General features: G+C 36.2%; 1 protein-coding gene across 2 annotated transcripts in view; it reads left to right on the top strand.

Moving 5' to 3' along the window:
* robo4.L (roundabout guidance receptor 4 L homeolog) overlaps positions 1 to 26,325 on the top strand; it is a 131,092-nt gene that overhangs the window by 49,797 nt on the left and 54,970 nt on the right. For both annotated transcript variants that reach the window (XM_041569198.1, XM_018225726.2), the window contains exons 4-13: positions 2,659 to 2,779; positions 5,308 to 5,446; positions 5,620 to 5,747; positions 7,364 to 7,485; positions 8,207 to 8,426; positions 10,960 to 11,081; positions 14,526 to 14,697; positions 15,312 to 15,503; positions 18,326 to 18,368; positions 24,049 to 24,188. In XM_041569198.1, the coding sequence (XP_041425132.1) occupies positions 2,659 to 2,779; positions 5,308 to 5,446; positions 5,620 to 5,747; positions 7,364 to 7,485; positions 8,207 to 8,426; positions 10,960 to 11,081; positions 14,526 to 14,697; positions 15,312 to 15,503; positions 18,326 to 18,368; positions 24,049 to 24,188 (1,399 nt within the window). The remainder of the gene's footprint in view (positions 1 to 2,658; positions 2,780 to 5,307; positions 5,447 to 5,619; positions 5,748 to 7,363; positions 7,486 to 8,206; positions 8,427 to 10,959; positions 11,082 to 14,525; positions 14,698 to 15,311; positions 15,504 to 18,325; positions 18,369 to 24,048; positions 24,189 to 26,325) is intronic.

Raw genomic sequence — 26,325 nt, forward strand, 5'->3', positions numbered from 1 at the left:
ATTGTTATACAGGTATAGGATCTGTTATCCGTAAACCCACTATCCAGAAAGCTCAGAATTCTGGAAAGGACGTCTCCCATAGACTCCATTTTATGTTAGAGAATTTTTGTATCTGTGTCTATTTTTTTCTCCCACCATGCATATTACACAGAACTGAAATAGATCGACTTTGGAGCAGGTTTCTTCCTGTTACTCTACTGGCAAGTCCTTTAAATCAGCGCCCGAACTTCAGGGATAAATAAAACAGCATGCTGCTATAGACAACTAGTACACTGCTTTTCCCTGTGTTTGATGTATATACAGCAACTCATTGATTGTTCTGTTGTAGCACTGACATCCAGTGTCCACTTATTAGCTCAAGATTGTATATATGCATATAGCAAAAATATAATTTGATATATATATATATATGTGCATTCACCATTGCTGATATCTTCCATGTGGGAAGTGTTTCAAATAAGGTGAGAGGAAGTCATGTTAGAGAAAATACAGAATGGATATATTCAAATTTATTTGTACAGGGTTGGAGGGAACTGTAGCCTTTTGAATATATGCAGATGGTAGGCAGTTATGATTATTTCAGAATGGCGTACTCAGAGCAGATGCTTGCAACCATGGTCAGGCAACTCTACTGAAACTTTCAAAATGCCTGATCATAGGGGTTATTTACAATGTGTAAGAAAGGGTGTAAAGTGCAAAAAATGGACACAAGCTGCCATGTTTTATTACAGGCTTGTGTCCGGCTCTACAGTTTTCTAAATTGTGCATATTGAGCTTCTTAGTACTCTTTGGGGCCTGAGCAGCTTGGATTTGTGGGCAGGCCACAAAGGCCGCCCTTTGGCCACATCAAAACATGTGTAGAGAAGGAGCGAGGAAGCTAAGAGATGCGAGTGGGCAGAGGATGCAAGAGGTCTAGGGGAGTGATATTTTTAAATCTGGCCCTGGGTCTGCGGTTATGATAAATGACTGCTTTCTTCATAGGGCCTCCCTTACTTTTTACTTTATCAACAGCAAGTGTGTGTGTGTACAACACCACAAATTTTTATGTTCTGATTTACAGCTGTCTGATCTTAGCCTGAGGGGTATAAGAAACCTACACACTCATTAGTAACCAGCAGAGTCCAATTTTTGTAATACATCACTTGCACGCAGAATAGAATGACATTAAAAACATTATGAAGTCACAACAATCTATGAGAAATAGCTGTGGATAAAAGTCATAGTGCACAATGCTAAAATTAAAAGTATTAACATTGCCTTCACATGATTTACCAAAATGGCTGGCTAGTGTCCTAAAAGCTATTGTGAAATACATATTCCAATTCCTACAGCTTTGCTAAAACCGGTATCACAGCTAGATCAGGCCATCATTTTTAGATTCATACCTTAGTTGCTGCTTCTGATCCACTGTATGGGTCTACTTTTCTGTTTGTATTTCTTTTTGGGAAGCTGATTGTATTGTACATAAATCTGTACACATCATACATACTGTATAACATCCCCTTGGCAATCTGAAAAAACAAGCATTGCGTAAATTGATGCAGCAGTAAACAGCCACAAGTGAATATTTACAGCTTAAAAAGCCCTTGCGCTCAAATTTGTTTTTCCATTAAATATAAATAATTCAAAAGCCTTCTGGTATGACTCACGTTCTAAGAACATAAGGACATATATTGTGTATTCATGATTTATTTTATTGATTGTTTTAAGGCAATGCAATGTTTATAAGCATTGTCTTATGTGTCTCTCCAAAGTTAATAGGGAAACCAAATCCTCTAAGTGTGTTCTTCAGACACCGGTAACAGCAATTTGTATTCAACAGCTATAGTTCCCTTCTATAAAACTATAAAAGAACACATTTTAACTTTTAATATACAGGATCTTTTGCTGTTTACTTACTTCATTTACTACATTTCTACTCATGTTATTTAAAAAGCATTAGAAAATGTTCCATTTTTTTAATTTAATTTTAATCAAGTCAATGAAACAATGCACTTCTTGTTGTGACCAAGTTTCCCCCATATTTTACAACTGATTTGAAATTTTTTTTTGTAAAGCAGTTGAAAAATGAAAATGAATAAAAAGAACAAAAATAATCTGGCATATGTGTGACACTGTCAAGCTAGAATTAAAATCATTTTGGGAGCTAAGATATAAAAAGTGTCTAATGTACCATTATGGGTGTTATTTATCAAAGGTCTAATTTTAGAGTTTTTTTATACCTCAAATGAACTCACAACTCGAATGGTTTCTGATTTAAGAAAAAACTTGAATGGAAAAAAACTTGACTCAGTGAGTTCGAGGTTAACAGAATAACTTGAATTGATTGAGTTTTCGCCAGGAAATCAAAACACTAGAACATCATGAAGGCTAATAACATATTTGAATGTTTCAAGGGACCTCTGCCATTGACTCCTACATGACTTTGACAGGTTTTTAGGTATTTTCGGATTTGAGCTATTTCCAGGGTCGGGGTATAAAAACCTTGAAATTCTAGTTTTTTTTAAACCTGAAAAAAAAATTGTGACCAAAAAGATAACCTCAAAGACTGAAATTTTTGTGGAAAACACAACTTGATCCTAAATAAATCTGCCCCTATATATACACAGTACCACAGTTCACATAAGATAACTCCAAATTTCAACAATATCCTTTCAGATTTCTGCAGGCAAGCTCTCTATTTTTAAAGCACTAAAGACGGATTCAGGACTGTATGCCTGTTTAGCATCTAATCAAGTGGGAGAAAGAGAGAGCAGAGCTGCCAAAATTGCTGTACTGGGTAAGAGAACATGGGTTTGACCTGCCCATTCCTAACACATCTTGCTTCTGGATTTTAATTGTTGTTTGTGAACACTGAGCCGGAGACAAAATATTGGGTGAAGGGATCCATAAAGCAAACTGAATTATGGTTTCATCCAGTTCTTTTCTTTATCTTTTGCAGTTTAATATTTGTGTGTTTAACTGTACCCCCTCATTGCTCCTTCTCTCACTTTTTTTTTTTTTCATTACCCTTGGTACCTCTTGCCTCTCTTCTTTTATTCTCTCATCTTATATATATTCTTTCTACTTCTGTTTTTCCACCCTCCATTACTCGTCTATTTTCTTTTATATTGCTTTTTCTTTATTCTGATCTCTATTGCATTTCCTCTGTTTCACCCTTTTGTTTTCTTATTCGAGGCTCTCATTCTTTTGTTTTGTCCATTATTTTCAACTCTTTTTTCCTTTTGAATACCTAGGTGTCTTTACTTCTGTTCCCTCTATTGCTTTATTTGAAATTTCATCAACAGTTTCCCTCTCCTTCCACATCAATTATTTCCTGGACATCTTTTAATTCTTTCTTCTCATTGTTTTTTTCATCTCATTGACTGTGTTTTGTGTTTTTTTTTTATTTGTTTGCTTCTTTGCTTAGCTCTTACTGCTCTGCCAAGTTACTATACACCGACTTGCCTCCTTGTCTCATTTTTTACTTTCATTCCATTTTCCATCTTTCACGATGTCTTTGTTCTTTGCTTAGCTCATAATGCTCCACCCAATAGCACCATTATAGACAAAATATAAATTAAAAAGATTAAATATTTATTTTCATAATAATATTAAATATATTTTTTATTGACAGTAAAAGCAACAATATGAATGGGTCCTACTACCAGGAGGGAACAGCTCTCTGTAATACTTAGGTTTGATTATGACAATGGCAGGGAAAGTTTGGGTGGAGCAGGACAGGGCTAGGACACAGTAGTGGGGAGTTAGTGTTGAAAACAGCAAGGCCAGATCCCTCGTATAGGTATGGGATCCGTTATATGAAAACCTGTTATTCAGAAAGCTCTGAATTATGAAAAGGTTGTCTCCCATAGACTCCATTTTATCCAAATAATCCAAACTAAGATAGAATGAATCCTTATTGGAAGCAAAACCAGCCAGTTGGATTTATTTAATGTTTACATGATTTTCTAGTAGACAAGATACAAAGATTCAAATTATGGAAAGATCCGTTCTCCAGAAAATCCCAGGTCCCGAGCATTCTGGATAGGGATGTAGCGAACCGCCGATAATGTGTTCGCGAACGCCGTTCGCGAACACCGGCAAAAAATGCGAACAGTTCGCGAACAGTTCGCGAACTTCGAACATCCGAAAATCGTTCGATTCGAACGATCGAAGGATTTTAATCGTTCGATCGAACGATTTTCGTTCGAATCGAACGAAAATCGTTCGATTTTAGCGACCGAATGGTCGAATGGTCGAACGATTTTGACGCGAACGCCTATTGGCGAACGTCGCGCGACGTTCGCGAACTTGCGGCGGACGCGAACAGCCGATGTTCGCGCGAACAAGTTCGCCGCAGAACAGTCCGCGACATCCCTAATTCTGGATAACAGATCTGAATTTATACATATATGGATATGTATAAATTCCTTGGTTGTGTTCTGAGAGACCCAGTCTATTTAAAAAAAGTTGACTAAAACCCAGCAAATTCATTTTCACGTTTCCAATGCTTGCAGGCTTGAGGACCCAGAATTGTTTTGTGGTGTCCTTTGTGTGTACATCAGGTAGTTATTCTATAGTTTAAAAAGCAAAACTAAAATTACAACAAATAGTGTCGTAGTTTTCTGATCTTAACACTGCAAGAGTCAGACAGCTTATAGTTTACAGTAAATATAGTATTAAAGCAGGGGTGGTTTTTTAACCTAACTTTTCGGTATGTTATAGAATGGCCTATTCTAAGCATCTTTTCTATTGGTCTTCATTATTTAATTTTTACAATATTTTAATTACTTTATTCTGACTCTTTTAAGTTTTCAAACTAAAAAACAAATGCTCTGTAAGATTAAAAATGTATTGCTATTGCTACTTTTTATTATTCATATTGGTACTCAGACCCTTTCCTATTCATATTCCAGTCTCTCATTCAAATCAATGCATGGTTTCTAGGGTAATTTGGACCCTAGCAACACTGTTGCTGAAACTGCAAACCGAAGAGTTGCTGAATAAAAAAGTAAATAACTCAAAAACCACAAATAATAAAAGATAAAAAACCATTAGAAATTGTCTCAGAATATCAGTCTCTACATCATACTAATAGTTAATTTAAAGGTGAACAACCCCCTTTAAGAATCCTTTACTATAAATTGCAATTTACAGTTAAGCAATCTTAATATTATTAAATTACAAAGTTTCAATAAAAAAACATTATATGTTTTAACCTGTACATAAGATGTGTAGATAGTGGTATGCAGATATTGTGGAACATTGCGCTACTTTCCTTGATTGCCTGAAAGTATGTGACTAAAAGGCTGTACTTATTCTCAGAGAAACCCATGTTTACAAATAAACCCAGTGATGTGACAGCGAAGTTTGGAAGCACAGTGCAGTTTGGTTGTGGCGCACAAGGAGACCCGAAGCCCATCTTTCGATGGAGCAAAGAAAATGGAAAACTTCCACAAGGAAGGTATGTACAGTTTATGATTTTGGACTTGAGCGACCAATTAAATCCATCATATTTTGAATCTAAGATTGATTGTTTTAAAAAATTTTAATGGTAGTTGTTTATGTGATAGTCTCATATTGAACATATTCAATTATTCAATTCAAAATAATGTAAACACAATGCTGTTCAAACAGGTATGAAATTACTGATGAAAATACATTAAGGATCCGATCTGTAACCTTGTATGACTCTGGAAAATATATCTGCACTGCAGAAAATCAGCTAGAAACAGTATCGGCTAAGGCAATGCTGACTGTTCAAGGTAAGAAGCTTGGCTGGAATACATTGAATATTTCAGAAGCTTGCACTCCTTCACTACCTACACTATGGTAAAAATAAAACAATTTGTATTAATTATAGAAAACATTAACCCATATTGAATTCAAATCTGCAAAAAAATCTTTTAAGAAACCTATACTGAAACCTATAACCTATAATGAATTACTTATACTGAGAAAGATATTCCTTGGTACTGATGGAACTGATCTACTCCCCATAACTCCCTATGCAGAAATGTTGCAGTTTTGTGATGATTTATGAAGATTCAACAGATAGCAGTTTTCATTAGTCTACAAGGAAGTGTTCTACTTGCTGAATTTTATCCTACGATAGAAGTTAACAGAAGAAAAAAGAATCACATTTATTTTTGAATACATGGCAAAATGATAAAACATATAGATATATTTACAATTTAAAACACAATTTAAAGGGCAAATGTACAAAAACACTTATCATAAGTATGTAAGAGCAGATGCAATGTGGTAGGAGGACACTAGGTATCAAACAATAAGGGGGATCTAATAACACTTATTTACCATAAACCCTTTAGACTGGGTAAGTTCATAAATAGGCTCTGTATATAATACATTACTCTTAAACATAGCATTGCTTAGAATTAACACATGAATAAAGAAATGGGTAACTAATGCAAATCTATTCCCTATTCATTCGGGCTGTTTAAAAAGCACAGACTAATCTTTTTTCTAACTCAGGATATCATTATGTCAACCTCCTCCTAAAACTACTTCATTCTTAAAGTTTTATGAATTGCTTGAAGACTGATTTTCAAAGGTTCCCACACCCACAGACCTTTTAAATAACATGAATTTTCTTTGGACAAAGTCAAGCTGAATGATGTTAGTAGTTTGATTTGCAGTTTTTCCTTTTAGGCATATTGACTGCACTGCAAACTAGCTGTTGCTATTTTAATTTTTACGTCTTATACTTCTATCCTTCATGGACTCCATAGAGTTTTCATGGTATTATAAAGAGATAAATGCCAAAATAAACATGTTTTGTAATTGACCGATTCAATGTAAGAGTTCCATGCATGTGGCATTACTAGTTACAGTAAGTACGTAAGTAACAAATGAAGGTGTATACATAAAAACGCTGTTCAGGCCTAGTAGCTCAATGTTTTGGCTGCCAGGACTATGAGATGAAACAATTGTTTTTTTAAAGAATGTTCTTCAGTATTTACAACAAATTGCTAAGCTCTAGCATTGCATACTGGTTTAGGAGATGTGTCCATGGATGTTAGATGGACAACTGACAATAAAATGCCAAGCATTAGCATAATAAGCGCTACAAAAAAAGGGCAACTTTGAATCTTTTCTAAATGTTGTAGTACATGTTACTTTAAAAGGCACATTTGTAAACAAACAGGCCTTTTATTCAGAGAGCCATGATTGAACTGGAACAAGTGGAACTTAATAATACTAGGACTAAACACTTGACTCTTCTCTGCATGATTATACTTTTCATCTAAGAAATCTCTATTGTTCAGTGCACTTATAAATGGCAATTTGAAATTATGGAAAGGATGCCCCTTCAGTATGTAAGTATATTACGCAGTCTCACTTCATATTCTTTTATTAGATCCTTTGGATACTGGTCAGAAAGAGAGAGAGAAACAAACCCATAAAGAATTAATGGGTGTTCGTGTTCATTTAGACAACATTACAGCACTTCCAAGCTCCTCAGTCTATGTGCACTGGCAGGTAAGAAGCCAATCTTGTATCCAAAGGAACATCATTTTTCTGCATGTCTTTGTAACATTAGCAAAAGTTGCATATAATTAAACATTAAGATAAGGCAGTACAGTATGCTTATTGTGCGTTAGATACATAATTTCTTAAATGCCATAAAATAAATTCTGATTCTTCACTTAAAGGAGAAGGAAAGGCTTGCAGCACTTGGGGTGCCAAATGTTAGGCACCCCAAGTGATTGTATTGACTGACCTGAAACCCTGGGCGGGTGCTCCTATCATAAAACTGCACCGGCCCGGGGTGATACCAGTGAGCACCACAGAGCGATCTTCTTCACGCGGCTGCGCATGCGCAGTAGAATGAAAAGCCCAACTTTAACTAAAAAGTTGGCTATTTGGTTCAATTGTGCATGCGTTTGCCCCGGGAAATTTGAAGAAAGAAGAAGCCGGAAGAGGATCCCTCCGTGGTGCTCACTGGTATAACCCAGTGCCGGTGCAATTTTCTGCTGGTAGGAGCATCGGCTCGGGGTTTCAGGTAAGTTAATACAATCACTTGGGGGTGCCTAACATTTGGCACAACCAAGTGCAAACAGACTTTCCTTCTCCTTTAAGGAAGTTAATGTAAAGTGTTAAAACCTTTGAGTTATTACAATAAACCTATTTTGTTATTGCTTCCAAGAAAATAATCTATCTCTTATGGATCAAATTTCTAATTTGTTTGACTCCATTTCAGGTGTTAACAGAATCTCCTTTCACTGAAGGATATAGTGTATTTTACCGCACACTTTCTGCTTCTGAGTGGACAGAGTGGACAAAGTCTAGGATCACTGAGCACAGCACTGTTATTCCATCTCTATGGAGGGGACAGAAATATGAGTTTAAGATCCGACCTTTTGCGGGGAAAAACTATGGACCTGACAGCAATATAAAACATCTCAGAATACCCGAGGAAGGTAAGTTTGTGTTGACTAAAAAAGATTGACAGTAAGTTGGAATCACCCCTGACAAAATAATATATATCATTATCTTTACAAGAAAAGTACATTGTGGTTATGTAGCAGAATCACTATATAAAACAATTATCAAGGACTAGTAGTTATAAAAAAAAAATTGTATAATTATGTATCATGATAGCTGAGGTTGAAAAAATACATGCATCCATCAATTTCAATTTATTAAATTTATAATAAGGGACGGTATTTAGCTTCCATTTATTTTCCATTATATAGAAAGCAAACATTGAATAAATATGTAACACTTTCATTCCGATGGGCCCTTGCTGTGTACTGGAGGAAGCTTTTTAAAGCTGATAATTGGTTTATGGAACAAATGTGTTACAGAATTCACAAATGGTAACAATAGGGCACAGCTTCACGGTTCAACACCCTCCTATGTGAGCTCTGAGATATTTTCAACTACCTTGAGGAAAATCTATTAGGAAAATCTATTAGGGACAGTCCCTCTTTTGACAGCTCAACCTCAAGTCCCTCATTTGTACTGGAAAGTCCCTATTTTCTCTGCACTGAACAGCCAGAAAAAGAAACAAAGTTTCTCACTTAATTGGCTTTTAGCAGAGAGCCCAGAACTGCTAACAGGTGCAAACAAGATACTTTGTAACAATTTTGAGACACAAAAAAACAGTTTAGATAAGGAGAAATATTTTCAAACTTTCATAACCTGCCAAATTTTGTAAAATTAACATGGTAATTAGGGGGCGTGGTCACAGAAAGGGGAGTGGCCAAACAAATTTGCTGTTCTATGTGCGAAAAAATTTTTTGTCCCTCTTTTTACTTTCAAAATGTTGGGAGGTATGCCTATCTTATATATAACACTAGGGGGTTACCACATTTTATCCCTGTACCAATGGCATTTACAATCCACAGACAGGGCATAACTATGCCTGAATGGGACTACATCTCTTTCTAGCCCATGTTTACACTGTCATCATACCTTGAATGGTACAGGGAACTTACAATCATAGGGTAAGGCTACATCCCAACACCCTTACACCCTCTAAATTCGTACTTTGATAAATCTGTCCCTTAGAGTTAATATAAAGCTGATCAACCACTGTAAGGAAAACTACATATGTCTATGAATGTTTTCATTCATCTAGGTCATGATATACAGTACCAAGTGGAGATAAGTCTAAAGTAACTGGAATTTATATTCTTTAAAAAATTTCACCGCTTGGATTAGTGTTTTAAAGAAAACTACAAATCTTTACTTTCTCATAATTTTTGTACATTGTTAATTGCACATAAATGAAAGCAATCTTGCTAAATCTGCTTAAAATGCTGTAAAGTGGTTTTCTAGATTTATTTATTTTTATGTTATTTTATTTAAACCTCGTGGCAATGAAAAAAGTAACATACATTTCTTAAATTGAAAAAAAAAGAAGAAAATCACAATTGTTGACAATTTTTGATATGAAGCTACTGATAAAAATTGCAGATACTGGTAAACTTTCCTATGCATTTTCATAGCTTTTAGATGTAATTTGTTAATAAAAAAGTTCAAGCTTTAGCCAAACGTATTCATCCAGTTTAATGTTTACAAATAATTTAAAGAAGTTCCTTGACTGTATTGACAGTATTTTGTGGCTACATTTGAGTGACTTTGACCACTAGGTGGCATGAATAATCTATTACATAAAAATAAAACCAAATTTGCTGAATAAGGAATGTATTGTTGGAAAGACAAAGGGCAAGAAAAGGGCATCTATCTATCCAAATAAATGCAGCACTTTTTAAATGCATTAACAAAAAAAAAGATTTATTCAAACAATAATTAATTCCCTTAAGGTGTATAGTATGAGAGGCCATAATTAATATGTTCTGTTACGGGGACTGAAATCTTAATTGAATAAATCTTTCTTGATTTTTTTCACCATTTATAAAGGCCATCGTATATTGTTGATGTGAAATGCTTCATAACTCTTATGTATTGGTACTACCTATGTATACAATGATTAGTTTGGCAGCAGATTTAATTTAATGCGTATGTGTGTGTGGCTGATGAGAGTGACTGGCATTGTGTAAATTAGATATAACTAACAGTAACATTTTGATGGTGAGATATTGTGTAATTTAGATATACGATTAATAGTTTGAAGTGATGGAGTATGTGTGAGTAGGGAGGTGTAGGCAGTGGCACAGGGTACTTGTTGCTGCCAGTTCTTAATCTCCATCAGCGTGGCTGACAAAAAGCCTTCACTTTGGGGTCAGTGTGAATCATTGTTGGAAAAAAAATTGTGAATTGTCATAAGAGAAGCCCTCCGTGGTGCTCACTGGTATAACCCCGGGCCGGTGCAGTTTTTTGCTGATAGGAGCATCAGCCCAGGGTTTTAGGTAAGTAAATACATTCACTTGGGGGTGCCTAACATTTGCACCCCCAAGTGCTAAACGACTTTCCTTCTCCTTTAACAAACAGCTTGTAAATAGCAAAAAATAAACATTATTCTCACATTTATTTTATTTCTTTTAGTTCCAAATATTGCTCCACAGAACATCAATGTGACTGCTGTGGAAGGAGGAAACGGTACAATATTTGTGAGTTGGGAACCCCCACCAAAAAATATTCACAGCGGTAACATAAAAGGTTATAAGGTACGATATTATATTTTATGGTTAATTTGGTTTCAAGCAGCTTCATCCAATAGATAGATCTGGCAACTAAATATATCTTTAAATAAAGCAACATTGTTTAATATTGTGTAAGTTGTAATTTTAAGTAATTATAATTTTAAGAGAGAGTTATATTACAGCTATGAATTTAGAGTTAAAAAGGAAAGTTTAGAAAAGCAGGCAGAGTTCTGCTCCAAATAAAAAAGTATTGGATTTGGCCTGAAATGTTATTGTGTGAGCCACTGCATGTGCCCTAAAGGCAGTTTTATGATGAAGTGCTCTTCAATAATATTGCTCTGTGTGTAAATTATCTTATCCCTTCTGGGATCTATAATTATCCTGGCATGAAGGATAAAGTTCCAGTGGTTTCCGCCAAGCTTTTGGGTACCATGTTAAACTCTACATGAAAAATATCAAGCAGTAATCATGTGAATTCCTTATAATTGTGAAAATTCTTATAAATGATGACACAGTGTCCTAAACATAAGATTCTGAATAAATAATATATATATATATATATATATATATATATAAAATCTGCTCAAAAAATGTCCTAAACACTATAAATACAGTTAGTTGACAGCTGAATCTGGCATAAACACAGGGGGTTATTTATCCAAACCCGATTTAATTGGATGGGGGGACAAACTCAATAAAATTGAGCCAAAACCTGAATCGTATGTTTTTTTGGTTTTAATTTTTCCGGTCTTCTTCTCGAAAAAGCCCAAATTTTTCAGATTTTTTCCCGAAAAGTCCGAAATAGTTGGATTTTCATGCTAGTTCCAGCGCAGACCACAGAAATTACAAATATCATAAGGACCTCTCATATTGACTTATATACAACATCGGCAGGTCTGAGATGCATGATTTTCAGGTTCTGAATTTTTGCAGCATTAGGCTTTAATAAATCCTGAAAAATTTGAGGTTTGAACAGCACACTTTTTTTGCTCCCTTTCACTGGAAAAGCTAGCCCAAGCCTACTCAGTTGAGCTCCTACTCTAGTGGGGGATGACTTAGAGCCCATACCCACTTGTATTAGTTACCCTATACCCCTCTCTTACTCCAAAAGTGGACTTTAACATGGGCTTGTCCTCAGTCTAATTGGTGCTCATTCATAGGGTCCTTTCTCCCTAAATTTCAGTGAGTTAGTCTCCTATGTGAGGGTCCACTCCTTCCATTGGTCCTTGTGGTCAATGGGGAATTTCACCCTTCCACATGGAATGTGTTACTTAGTAGGGGGAAATTAGCCATAAATCTCCCTACAACTACTTTCTTTGGAACTGATTAATTACCAAAAAAAGTAAACCCAAAAAGACATTCTAGAAAATATGGTTTATATGAAAATTCCATCACTAAGTAATCTTTCAATAACATAATGCAGCCTTAACAAATATTCAATGAGAAGGATTTTTCATCAGAAGTACTATATTTTTCAGGACACAGATCTAAATAAGATCTTGGAGGGTTTGTATTTGACTCTTTTGTTATTTGAATGTAAAATACACAAATATTAATGTTCTGTTACACATTATAAATGTATAATTCATTATTGTTTTTTCTACTTTCGGCTGTACTGTTATCAAACTGTCTTTTATAGAACAAAGATGTCAGATTATCTTTTCATTTTTTTCAAAAACACTCAGTAAGACTGATAAAAGCCTTTCAAAAGCTTTTCAGGATTCCAAATGCATGAAATCCTTCTAATACTAGATAAATATTCCTGCTTATTACAAATTCTAATTACTATATAATATGACTAGAATGTGACACCACTCCATTACTTTCAACAGATAAGGCTTTATTAATTACTTTGTAATTTTCTCTTCAAATTAACATATACTTAGCTTGATGCATCAGTGGAGAACAGTAGATGCAAATGCGTTGTCAGTGGGAAATATTTGATTCCGAGCCATGAAAGTGCAGAGATATCAAGGAGTGGATGAAGTGTTTAGGGAGAAGTTGCTATGGGTTATCATGCCAAAAATGTATTGATCAGAATTCTGTTGTGGGAGAGGAGGAACATCAATATTTTTCACAATCAATCAGCCCTTGTCAATATCATGCCTGATATTCCCACGATAACTTAAAGAATACATGAATGTTGGGAGTAATTTGTAACTGAACATAGTATATTTATGAAGCAGGCACATAATTGATCAATGCATTTGATATTTAATTTTTTCATTCTCTAATATTTTTTACAGCTGTTAACTCTTGAGTCAGAGGGTTTTGCTTTATGGACCTCTAGCTAATTGTAACCCCAAATGCCCATACCCCATCCCCATTATTGCAGCCTGTCTTCTAGATTGCTGCTTTTTTAACATCTTCTACTTGTACTAAAACCCAACTATCTAGCCATCCTGTACCTCAAAACAGATGCAAGATCATTGATGTTATTTTTGAATGTGTCATTTACCAGAATTGTGCTGTTTGTGCTATCACATTCTGTAGAAAGAACCTTAATAATGGGAATCTGAACTGTTTTTACAAGATAATCATGCAGTTTGTCTCTGGAACCAGGTGAACATAATAACATGGACTTTAGAAGTTGCCAAATATTTCAAGGGGAAATCTCTCTCATGAATTAAATAATACATATTGGTATACTGAAAACATATTCAGTGTATTCTATTCTCATTTAAATGAGAGTTTGCATTTCTGGGAAAAGTTTAAAGCAAAATGATTCTATTTGAAACATTAATTATTCATGTTTTCGAACAGATAACGTATACTGCTCTGCAGTAATACAATAATGTCACAACAATTGACAAAACAAGAGAGGTGCCATTGTATTTTAACCAGCGTCAATTCTGGGGTTGCTGCCGCCCCCTCCTCTCCCGCTCCGTGTTTAGCGTCGGAGCTGGTTTAAGGGGGCAGTATCGCTAGTGCATTAAGCGCAATGGCATCTCTGCACTAGCGGAGCCGAATTTCTGGGTCAAAACCCGGAAGTTCAGCTCTTAAAGTTACAAGAGGCGGCTTTTGCCGCCCCTTGTAACTGGCCGCTCGCTGCCGTCTGAGGCAAGGGTCTCACCTTCCCTCAAGGCAGAAGCGGCCCTGATTTTAACAATAGCAATTGCAACTAACATGGCCTAGATATTGTGAGCAACCCTTCGGTGTACAGTATATCTGTATTGATTCAGGAACCTCCAACATTGTAGTAACAGCAACCACCACAATAATCCTCAAATGCTAAGAGCTCCTTTAATATGACATATGGTTTCTGAATACTGTAAATTCTTTTTGTGCATATATATGTTCTATGTTTCTTCTGTGTGCTGTCAGTCTTATGTTGTATCAAAAACCTTTAATAAAGTCTTCCCTATGGTTCTTACAGTTCCTGTGGTATAAATAACTATACAGCTATTATTTTGTGACATTATTGACAGATTCCTCTCCTGATAACAATCAATCATTTGACCCTTTTAGGTCTGGTGTTTTGAGAATGAAACACATCCTAAATCAGACTGGATAGTGGATGAAGAAACAAAGAGTCTAGAAATTCCCATGTTGGCTTCCGGCATTAACTATCAAGTCCAGGTAGCGGCTATAAATGACGCAGGAATTGGAATGCCAAGCAAGCCCAAATACATAATGATAGGTGAGAATGTTTCATTATTTGCCGAACAAACAAAAAAAAGTGCTGAATGACTGTATAGAGTGAAAATGAATTTAACAACCTTGCACCTGAACAGACTTGGAGTAAATTATTTTGGTAAATTGGCTTGGTTTGGTATTTTAGATGCAGTTTAAAGTGGGCACTACAAACAGAAAATATAAAGAGGCACACTTTGCAGGTCCATATCCCATAGGATTCCTATGAGTTGATAATAACAACGCCTTTTATGTCTTCTTAATTGAGTTGACATTCTGGGTATATCATTTATTTAAACTGGTTACATCTTTTTCATTACGTACATTTTGAACTTGTAGCCAAAATGAACATATGTTTGTATGTGTGGTCCCTGAACAGGCATTTTGAAAGCTCTGTGCCAAAAAAGAAACCCTGGTTGGCTCAAAATCATCTATTGCATGTTCAGATTTACACCTGTTACACAAAGAGCTACTACTTATAGTAGGCTTCAAATACTATTCCAGCAGGACATTTACATGGGAAAAAAAATTGAACACCTATTTATTGCAGATATTACCGTAGCCCATTTCCTTAGCACAGATCTGTCTAAAGAAACCATTCTTTTGTTTTTTTGTCTCCAGACTCACCAGAAGTGAAGGAAGTAAAGGATGAAAATGTATATTTTGAGCTTATCCTGCAAGTTGTGCGCCATCCAGCCTTCATTGGAACTGTAGGAACTGTGGCCTGGATCTTACTAATGGTTGCAGCCGTGTATATGTGCCAGCGTCATTCTAAGCATCATAGCACAAAACAACACAGCATATTAGGAAATAGTAAGCATTTATTATTTCAGAATTTGTTTTAATATCATTGCTTGCAGTCAACAATAAATAGCTGTAAGCTTTAAAGGAGAAGGAAAGTGTTCTTGCAGTTGGGGGTGCCAAATGTTATCCCGAAATGCGTTAGGCCGTTTACAGCAGTTTTCCCGATATAATTAGTAGATTGGAATATAAAAAGGAGAGGCATTGAATAGAAAGCTAAGTGATAAGAAATAGTAATAACTATAAATTTGTAGTCTTACAGAGCATATGACCCCCATTTGAAAGCAGGAAAGAGTCAGAAGGCAAATCATTCAAGAACTATAAAAAAGAAAACATGAAGTCCAATTGAAATGTTGCTTAGAAGTAACCATTCTATAACATAGCAAACGTTAACTTAAACCACCCTTTCATACATATACAAGATAGATATTGATTTATGCATTTACGGAGAGTAGCAATTTACGGAGTTAAGCAGTAACATAGGCTTTATATGTGCTGGCCCCATAACCTATAGCGGCCAATCAGATATTTAGTTGCTTTGGACTTCACATTTTTATCTCCACTTCCTACTGTATGTCTATGCCTTTACCACACACTGATAGTGTACCCTGGGGCATGTGATAAGCTAGGATGGCATTCCCCAGGGTCCACTGCACAGGTCTGCAGTGATGGGCGAATTTCTCCCATTTTGCGGTAAAAATTTCCCACATAATTAGTGAAGCCGCGAAAAAATTGTAAAAATCTAAATTGACACCTGCGTCTGTCTGTATCCGAAAAGTCGCTTGCCTCAATTTTGACGCTGGCGTTAAAGTCAATGGGTGTCCGAATAGTGTTGATGCGCGTTGATTATGATGCGAGTGAATTTTCGGAAGCACGACCAAAATTTTTTGACGCAGGCACATTTTTGCTTGAGATTCACGAATTTATTCAACAGCGGCGAAATGTGTAAATTTGCAGCGAATTCGTGACAGGTGAATTTATTCGCCCATCACTACAGGTCTGGTTTAATTTTTATAAACAAAGGGGCACGTACAAAGAAATGCAGTTATAGAGTCTTTGAACTTCTATAACTGATCTTCCTGCTCAACAAGAATATACAGTACTTTCTTCCACTGAATGAAGAAATCCCAGGGCAGAAAAATACCTTTTAGACAACATTAACAGCAAAGGGTTCTGCACTCTGAAAGCTCTGCTATAAATCTGCTGATGAACATCTTTTCCAAGGTGCAGTGGCACACAGATGGCACACTCGAGGGCCTCTTTGTCCTTCTCTATTCCTGTGATTTAAATTCACAGTTTCCCCATGCTGTAGGACTTTGGTGTCTGATTGCAGCATTAGTACTTATCTTAAGGAGAAAAGTGAAATTGCACCACCAGGAAAAATGCATTTAAAATATGCATGAAAATGGAAATAAAAAAATAGGAGATTTTCATCCATATTTAATGAGCTGAATGAAACAAGCCCATGTGAATTGCACTTATGTATTTGTGCATATTGCATCAGTAATATTCACAGATTCATGTGCAAGCTGTAACATGCCATATAAATAGTGAAATATTGTCAATATACCTACAAAACACACAAGGATAATTTAATATTTTATCCCAGGCTTCTTTTAGCTAGACTTTTAGAGGATTTATTTTACTTTATAATCCATTCTAAAGGAAGCACAAAAGATGATTTTGTTTACTTGCAGAGATAGCTTTCCCCCAAGGCTAAGTATATCAAAACATTTTTTCAATTTCTCACTGGATGCAGAAATGCTCTGATGTATCAACGGGAAAGTGATGTGCTTTGTGCAAAAGTGAACGGCTACAGATTTGGATTCTTTGCACATTTATAACAGAAAAATACCCGTTAGAATGAATGCTTTCTTTTCTTTCATAAAATATAAGGTTTTTGTTAGTACGTTTGCCCTATTGAGCAAAACATGATCTGTTTACCATGTATATTTACATTTTAAAGTGCCTAGGTTTTTTAGTGTTAATTAAAAAAGCTGTAATTACAGCATAGCAGGTGACGTAACGTAGCCTTATCTGCACCATGTTGTGTAAAAAAAATTAGGATAACTGCAAACTCATTTGTGACCAAAGGTGAAACAACAGAGACAGAATTCCCTGAAGCTGCTGGAGGATCAGGAGTTTACAGAAACACTAATGAATACATGATTAGAATATGTGCCCTATTTGCTATACATCATCAGTGTCACGCAACACATTAAATTCTGTTCATACCCCCTGAATATTGTTTTAGGATTGGGGATCATTAGAAAATCTGAGGTCACCAAATTGTGCTTTGTGGCCCTGCTGTAACTTATGGTCATTTAATAAAAGTTAACATCAAACAATATCCACTCTGTATATTATATTGGATAGCAGGCTGTTTCTTTTTGCATTCTGACTGCTTCCATCAACATGGCAGCTTTTGTATCTCAGTAAAGAATCAAATGCTGTTTTGCAATTTTTTGCCCACTTTTTGATTTGCTTACAGAACAGGGTAAAAAGGCATTGGTCACACACAAAGCAATTCAGTTTGGTAAATTATTTAATATGTGAGCTTCTTAAGTAACATCATTGATTGTTTTTTTATTTAAGTTTTGAAGAATTATATTACTTATTTTCTTTATAATAAACAGCGTGTCTGCTGGATAACCACCTTCTGGATCTAAAACAATCCATGTGTAAATGATTGGTAAATCGAATGATATACATTTTTTCCTAGTGGCATAATAGGAAATATGTTTAAGTGGAATTGCAATACATCAATTGCAGTTATGGAATACAGTACATGTTCATTAATGATGGAAAACTTTTTTTGTTATTTAAAATTTTAGGTCTCTACAGATTTGCAAGTGAAGATACTATAATAAAGCACAGGTAAGAGCATACATGTTCTCATCCCCCTAATAATATAAAGCATTCACATCAATGAACTCTTCAACATTATACTAAAAGAGGGCTGTAGGTGGTGGCATGGATTGTTGTAACTAACTTGAGACAATTACTTCTTAGGCAAACAAAAATTGTGTAAATGTCACTTTAATGAAACTATTTTTTTTTACCCAAAACGGTTTCAGCTGTACTAAAGATCACATTTCCCTTTATACATAAATAAGCAGATCTGGAAGACATGGCACCAATGACACCATAATTTTTATTGTTTATACAGTTTGTTGCCTTGGTTTTTTCCCCAAGGTATAACTAGGGTAGTATCGAGTCGGATGAATAGTGAAACTGTGTAGTTGCTATTATAAATTCTTGTTTTATGTTTAATAGGGATAGGCGAATTTTTTCTGCTTGTTTTGCCGCAGAAATGATGGGCATAGACTTGTATGACAGCATGCGTCAAAAAAAAAAAAAAGAGGCCCATCAAAAAAAATTTTGCCGCGTGGCAAAAAAATGTTGACGCCCACAGACTTTAATGGGCGTCGTCAACATTTCGCCAGCGGTGAATTTGTGAGGAAACGGGTCAAATTAGCCCATCCCTAATGTTTAACTATCAACCAAACACCTATCCTCAACTCTCAATCCCTTAGTGTGAGGTAAGAGAAAATTTAAATAGGGTAATGTACCATAAAATCATGATTGTTTTGTGGGAAAACCATTTTGTAAATAGGCACATCAAGCATTATTGCAGTAAGCTGCAGAATCATTTTTAGAAATGGAATTGTTTTTCTAATTCAAAGACTGTTGCATGAAAAATGTTTGCTCTTGATCAGATGTTATTTCTTTAAATTTGTGAATGTCTTAATTATACTATATAGCCAAAAGTATGTACACACCCTTTCTAATTAATGGAACAGGCTATTTAAGCCAAAGAATCATCACAAGTGCAGCATAAAGATTTACCATGCCTCCATTGCCAGGACTGGATTTGGCCTTCCTTAAAAAGGCCCAGGCTTAGGGCGGCATAAATTGGGAGGTGGAATGTGGCCAACTGGCGTATATTCATCAAAGAGTGAAGTTAGAGATCCGCCACACTCCAATAATTTCTATGGGATTTTAAAAGGCGTATTTATCAAAGGATGAACTTTCACTTTCACCCATTGATAAATACTCTTTTAAAAATCCCATAGAAATGAATGGAGAGTGGCAAAAGTAGGTTGGTGTGGGGAAAGTTCAAGCTGTGGAGGAGGGAAGTTGAAAGCGCAGGAGATTCAGGTGGGAGGGGGATATGAGCGGGGGAAGAGTGTGCAAAGTGCATGTGCCATTAGGGAAAGTTGGGATCGAGGGGAGGATCAGTGGGCGGTGATTCGAGTGGCACAGGGAGGTTGGGGAGAGTGTAAGCACGGGAGTGTTGGTGTGACAGAGGGGAGCGTGGGATGCAAGTGGTGGGGGGCCTAGGGGTGTGGGTATCTTGAAATCTGTAGAAGAAGGTTCACTGGAGAGCAGTATGCACCAGAGGAAGGACCCTTGAGGTCCGAAACATGTTGTGCTTGCAACTTGAATAAAATCACTTGAAAATACAGCTCTCCAGTGAACCTTCTTCTACATGATACTTTTCTCTGGATTTGGCAAAAGCAGATCACTGTATGATAGAGCCACCAACTGATGCCTGAAACAGATTGTGGATTCAAAAATATTTGTTTTTATCTTGAAATCTGGCCCTGCCTATCCCCCTCACCCACAATGACTTGAAATGAAACAGTGTTTGAAAAGTGAATGTCACAGCTATTAACAAATTCCTTAACACAGTTAACAAGTACAACCACCCAAAATATGGTTACCACCTGTCCGGTTTTGAACTGGACTGCCCTGTTTTTTGAAGGTGCTGTCTGGTTCAAAATCTCCCACTTGGTTGTGGCAGGTTAATACATTTCCCAATCATCTTGCCGAGTGACATCATAGCTCTGCTCCCAAAATCACAATCTGCCCCAGTTGGCACTGGACTTCCCACAAACATCACTGGACCTCCTCTTGATGTCACCTACCCTCCCTCTCATGTCAGAGCCTGTCCCCTTTGTCCAGATTTGAATTAGGACAAAAATGGCAATCCTAATCCGAAACATCATACAACAAAAATTAAACCCCAGGCCTACCCAAACCTCCCATTTTTCCAAGCCGGGAATCTCAATCTAATAGCAGTCACCAAGGGGGGAAAGCAGTGGCGCAAATACCTATACAGCAGACCCTGCATCATAGTCTCCCCATTCCATCCCATCTTGTACCTTTGACATAGGGGCATGGTGAGGGGCAGGAGGTGTGGCACAAGCGGGTCAAGAAGGGGGCCTGAGGAGGAGGAGGGACTGTCCTGCCGGGCCCACATAGTACATTTTTTTGCAGATGGGCACGCCAAAGTCACATCCCCAGAGAAAAGGGAAGGACCTTTTCATCTTGTCAAGCCATGCTTCCCTAGGTTTCTATGGGTCATTGGGCATCATCACTGTTACAGGTGCCACTACATTGTGCAGTGATATTCTTGACAATTCTGTGCTTCCTACTTGTGGCAACAGTTTGTGAAAGGCCTTTCCCTGTTTCAACACAATAGTAATCTCACAAAGTGAAGTCATACAGAATTAATTTGCAAAGATGGAGATGGAAGAATTTGATGGCCTGTACACAACAGTGCCCAAAATCTTATGTATGAACAGAATGAAATGTTTACTCTTTGGGGAAGGTTTAGAGGTAAAGCCTGTTTATTGGCACAGAGAGAATCCCCTTCATATTAATACCCTTGGTTTTGAAATGAGATGTTGGAAAGGCAGGCATCTATATACTATTGGCCATATGGGATACCTCTTAAGACAATATATTGTAGCCTAACTGTACTTGTATAAGCTAAAATAAGGAATTGAAGGAGTATTGCTTCCTTTAAAAGGACTAAACAATGAGAGCATTGTGTGGAAGGGACAGTTCCTAGACGGCTAGTGATGATACTCCCTACTCTGTGATAAGGCATAACCAATCTCTTTTCTCCATCCATCCCTTAGCAACACAAACTGTTTATTCTTTGGATAACATTTTTATCACTTTGTGTGATGAAGATGAAGGACATAATCTTGCCAAAAATGAATTAGCTTTTTATTTGCCTTAACTGTAACATTATATTATAGACTGTAAATAGTAATGAATTGAATATGCATTTTATAGGGAAGCAACAAATAAAAATGAAGCAGTGGGATTGGATTGTGGTAAGGCAATTTAACAGCTATAAAATTGTTTTATCTCAGCTATTCCTCACCTTGATAAGGCTCATTTGAGTTTGTCCTTTACAGGGGATATAAATTTGAATTTTAGGAGATGAACTGCAAGCTGTATTTTAAATGACACCCTCCTTCAAATGCAATGTAAAGTCTAAGCAGCTAAAAGGCAATCAAATAAAATTCTTATACATTATTTGGCACTGACTTGTGACACCAAAATATACAAGCACTTTATAGAAATTATTTCTACTTGCATCTGCAAGTATAATTATGTTGGCAGCAACATTACTATGTTATACTTGTATCTGTCATCCCCTTTACCCTTTCTCTATTCATTTGCCATTCTGCAAATGCTTAATTTTTTCTTTATGGTAAACTCTACCCTCTCTTTTTCCCATTCTGTCTTCTCTTCTTCTTTTATCTAGTTTTTGTTGTTGAGCCTTCCCTTCTCATACAAACACTGGTGAATTGTTCTCCACTGTTCGACCATTGCATTGTATCCTGAGATTATTACTGCAATCCACATACAGTACAGAGATTCAGATGACTACTTTCCCCAGTAATATGTTGCAGGTTTACTTACAGACCTTTTAAAATGCCTTACCTTAACAAAAGCTGGGATTGACTATGCAGCAGGACTATGATCTTGTTGTCAATTTGTCCTATTCATATATGATTCATATTCAGTGTAACAGATCTGCAGACTAATATTGGCCACTTTAAGTGGAGTATGTTTAAAGAAACAGGTGGCATTACAGGCAAAAGTGAGAATTAAAGTATTGGGTTATTATTAAAGAAAATTAAGTATTTAAAAGAAATCTGAGTGATTTTATTTAAAATGGACTCTATGGAAAATGGTTTTCCAGTACTTTGGAGTTTTCTGGATATCAGGTTACAGTACCTACTTCCTCCAATCTTGGCACCCTTTCTGTCCTCTTTTCTAGTGGCATAGTGTGTGTCCCACACATGTTGAGCATCACATTTCTCTCCTCTTACATCCATATCACTGTGTGTGTAGCCATGATATACAACCAGGTTTGCAGATAACTCTTAGTCCAGTAGTGGTTTTAAAAGGGAATACAGCTTATGTTTTATTTGATACAACTCTCACCATCCACATAATATTTAACTACAATTCCCATCATTCATCACAACTTATATTATACTAGAGTCTTTTTGTATGATTATATTTTTTCCCATGTTCTTATTACTCATATTTCAATCTATGTCATGAATTTTCACATTGCACCTTACTAAATACTGTTGAACTACAGTGCTCCATGTAACATGTAATGCCGTTCTTTCCACAGATACCTATGGGCAGATTTATCTAAATGTTCGTTTAGAGCTTAATATATTAAAAACTCACTTTCTATTCATTCCTATGGGATTTTTAGAAAGGTATTTATGGTTGATGGTGAAAGATGCAATGCAGTAATTGCTGATGTATATCTGCCAGATTGTAATGACTTTGCAACTTGTGTTTCTTAACACATATAAATAATCGAAATAGTTACTTAAGATAAGTTAAATTGAAAACATAATTGGAAAGTAAGGAGTACGTGCCCTTGGCTGATGTTGCATGACCCTGACTCCCCTGCCCTCTTGTTTGCTCTCCTATTCCTCTACCCCTCTGGGGGGTAGGAAGAAGGAGGGCTAATTGGGCTGGGCAAAGATCAGTAGTAAGAGTGGTGGCTGAAGAGTCATATAATAGCCTCTAATTCATTTTATGGTCCATGAACAAGGACATGGACCATTAAATTCTGCCACCATATATATTTCCCTGTACTAAGCACAATTCAGCTGAAAAATGTTATGTTTGTATACGAGTTGATATATAATGTTTATAATGTTTATATATAAAAATCAATGTTTCTTATGTTATTTTGGTCTTTCTTTTTATTTTTGTTGACCCTATGAAATGACAAAATCTGGGTAATTTTAAGGTTATATTTCCACTTGGGTGGCTGTCTAAAAAAGGTTTACAAATGGAACCACACATGTTTTAAAGACCCTGCACTATCCATATATTTCTAATATAGAAACTGATATTCCTAATATATATATATATATGTATACTTGACTGCATATAGCTAATTTTGCCTTTAAAACATTCTAATCTAAGCATTTAGTTTTGAGTAAAAAATATTATGTAAACAAATATGAGACTTTATTTCCTTTACTATTAATCAGTCTGACAGGTTATAACATTTCTGAATAGTTATTTGGGCAATGTGTATTAAATGTCTCAAAGCATTTTTCTGTTTCAGGTTATCTTTTTTTCCCCTGTACAGTTTTATATTTTGTTATGTAGCAGAATTACAGGCCACTGTACTGTCCATGCAGATTTTACAAAATGTATAGCTGCTGCTTTCAAAATGAGTGCAGAAACCTGTGCTTCTTTTATCAAACAGGATGGACATTAGTGATTCCCCATGGCTTTCACACACATGGAAATCTGCCTCATGCTCCCGAAACTACAGCAGCACAATCAGTATGAACAGCCAATTACTGTGGTCTGAAACCAAAGACACATCAGATTTCCATAAATCAAGTAAGTTCAAATATCCCAAAGACAAAAATCAGTAATGTTTTTGCACATAGGTCGATGCATAGCCACATAAATACAGTATTATATGTTGTTGTCTGTTTCAGCACAGTAGGCAGCCAATTACAGCTGTTCATTAAATTCTTTGACCATTTCTTAACTACACATGATATATGTGCTATATCTTCATATAAATAGTGACCCTTGTATATACTGGGCATTTTTTCAATCTAGTACAGTAATAGTACAAAGAGGGAGAACAAGCATTGCATGAATGCATACGCAGTTACAAATACTAAAAGCTACATAAAAGGCACAGGAGCAAGTTGGTCTCTATTCTGTAAGGTTTAAACCTTGGATAAATCTACACTATTAAGGAACAATAACATTTTATAAAAATTGTTTTCCCCTATGTATTCGTCCTATATATAACTATTAAGTAAATAACGTATAATGATATTGCTGCTATGAGAGTTTGATTCCATAGCATGTTTATTATTAAAATGTCTGCTTTGAATAATGTGATATTGAAAAAACATGGCCTGAATTTTGAGATATCCAGCCAACTGGGCCATGGGACAATTGGTTGAATTTTGTACCTGCCAGCCATACTATGATGGTGAAATTGCAGGAAAATAATGTTTTCTCTAATAGTTTAGCCTACTTTTCCTTCCAGAAGGCCACTTGCTACTTGTGTTGTTCTGTAATTCTCCGGTGTAGAAACCCCGGGTCCCGCTCCTGGGTTCACAAATGCCTAAAGCAGAATCAAGGGTAATTTACCAGAAGGAACTCACTCGCCCGTTGATGTAGGTGAGTCACGATCAGTAGAAAATATTTGACGAGCACTCCATTCACCCGTAGAATTAAAAGAAGTACATTTTTTTTCAACTTATTAAAAGCATCAATTCTCTTTCGTATCCACCGATATGTAGGGGCAGATTTATAAAGGGTCGAAGTGAATTTGAGGGAATTTTCGAAGTAAAAAACTTTGAAATTCAAAGTAATTTTTTGGATACTTCGACCATCAAATAGGATACTTTGACTTCGACTTCGATTCGATGTAAAATAGTCTGAATATTCGACCATTCGATAATAGAAGTACTGTCTCTTAAAAAAACCTTCAACGGCAAATTAAACCTGCTGAAGTGCTATGTTAGCCTATGGGGACCTTCGAGAGCAGTTTTCTAAGTTTTTTGAAGTCGAAAAAAAATCGTTTGATCGATCGCTGAAATCCTTTCGACCGCAAATGGCCAAATTCAATGAAAAAAAACTTAGACTTCGATATTCGAAGTCGAAGTAATTCAATTCGATGGCCCAATTTCGAAGTATTTTCAACTTCGAAATTTGACCCTTGATAAATCTGCCCCGTAGTCATAGGTATTACATATGACAATACCTATGACTAAGTATCAGTGGATACGAAACGCGTCAGGGAATTGATGCTTTTAATAAGTTGAAAATAAAAATGAACTTCTTTTAATTTTATGGGTGAATGGAGTGCTCGTCAAATATTTTCTACGAAAAGTTATGTGTTAGCTTTAGGAAGGCTACAGGGTGCTGTGTAGCCATGGGGGCAGCCATTTAAGATGAAAAAGGCACAAGTTACTTAGCAGATAACAGATAAACTATGTAATAGAATACAATGGGATTCTACAGAGTGCATCCTGAGCCTTGAATGGCTGCCCCCATGGCTACACAGCATCATGTTTATATAAATTATAGTAGTCTGTCTGAAGCAAACACACCAATGCAGGGGAACAGTACATTATGGGGCAAATTCACTAAGCGCCGAAGCGCCGAATGCTAGCGTTAATTCGCTAGCGTTTGGCATTTTCGTTACTGCGCAAATTCACTAATGAACGTTGGCGTAGTTTCGCTAGTGTTACTTCGCACCCTTACGCCTGTCGAATTTTCACTAGCGACGTAACTACACAAATTCACTAACGCGCGCAGTGTACTGAACGCTACCTTTTACGCTAGACTTCCTTCGCCACCTCAGACCTGGTGAAGCGCAATAGAGTAGATAGGGATTGTTTCAAAAAAAGTAAAAAATTTTTCTAAGTCCCAAAAAATGCTGGCGTGTTTTCTACATTATGGGTGATAGGCTGAAAAAGATCGAAAAATTTTTTGGGGCTCCCCTCCT

The sequence above is a fragment of the Xenopus laevis genome, chromosome 7L (assembly GCF_017654675.1).
Source record: "Xenopus laevis strain J_2021 chromosome 7L, Xenopus_laevis_v10.1, whole genome shotgun sequence".
Lineage (NCBI taxonomy): Eukaryota > Metazoa > Chordata > Amphibia > Anura > Pipidae > Xenopus > Xenopus laevis.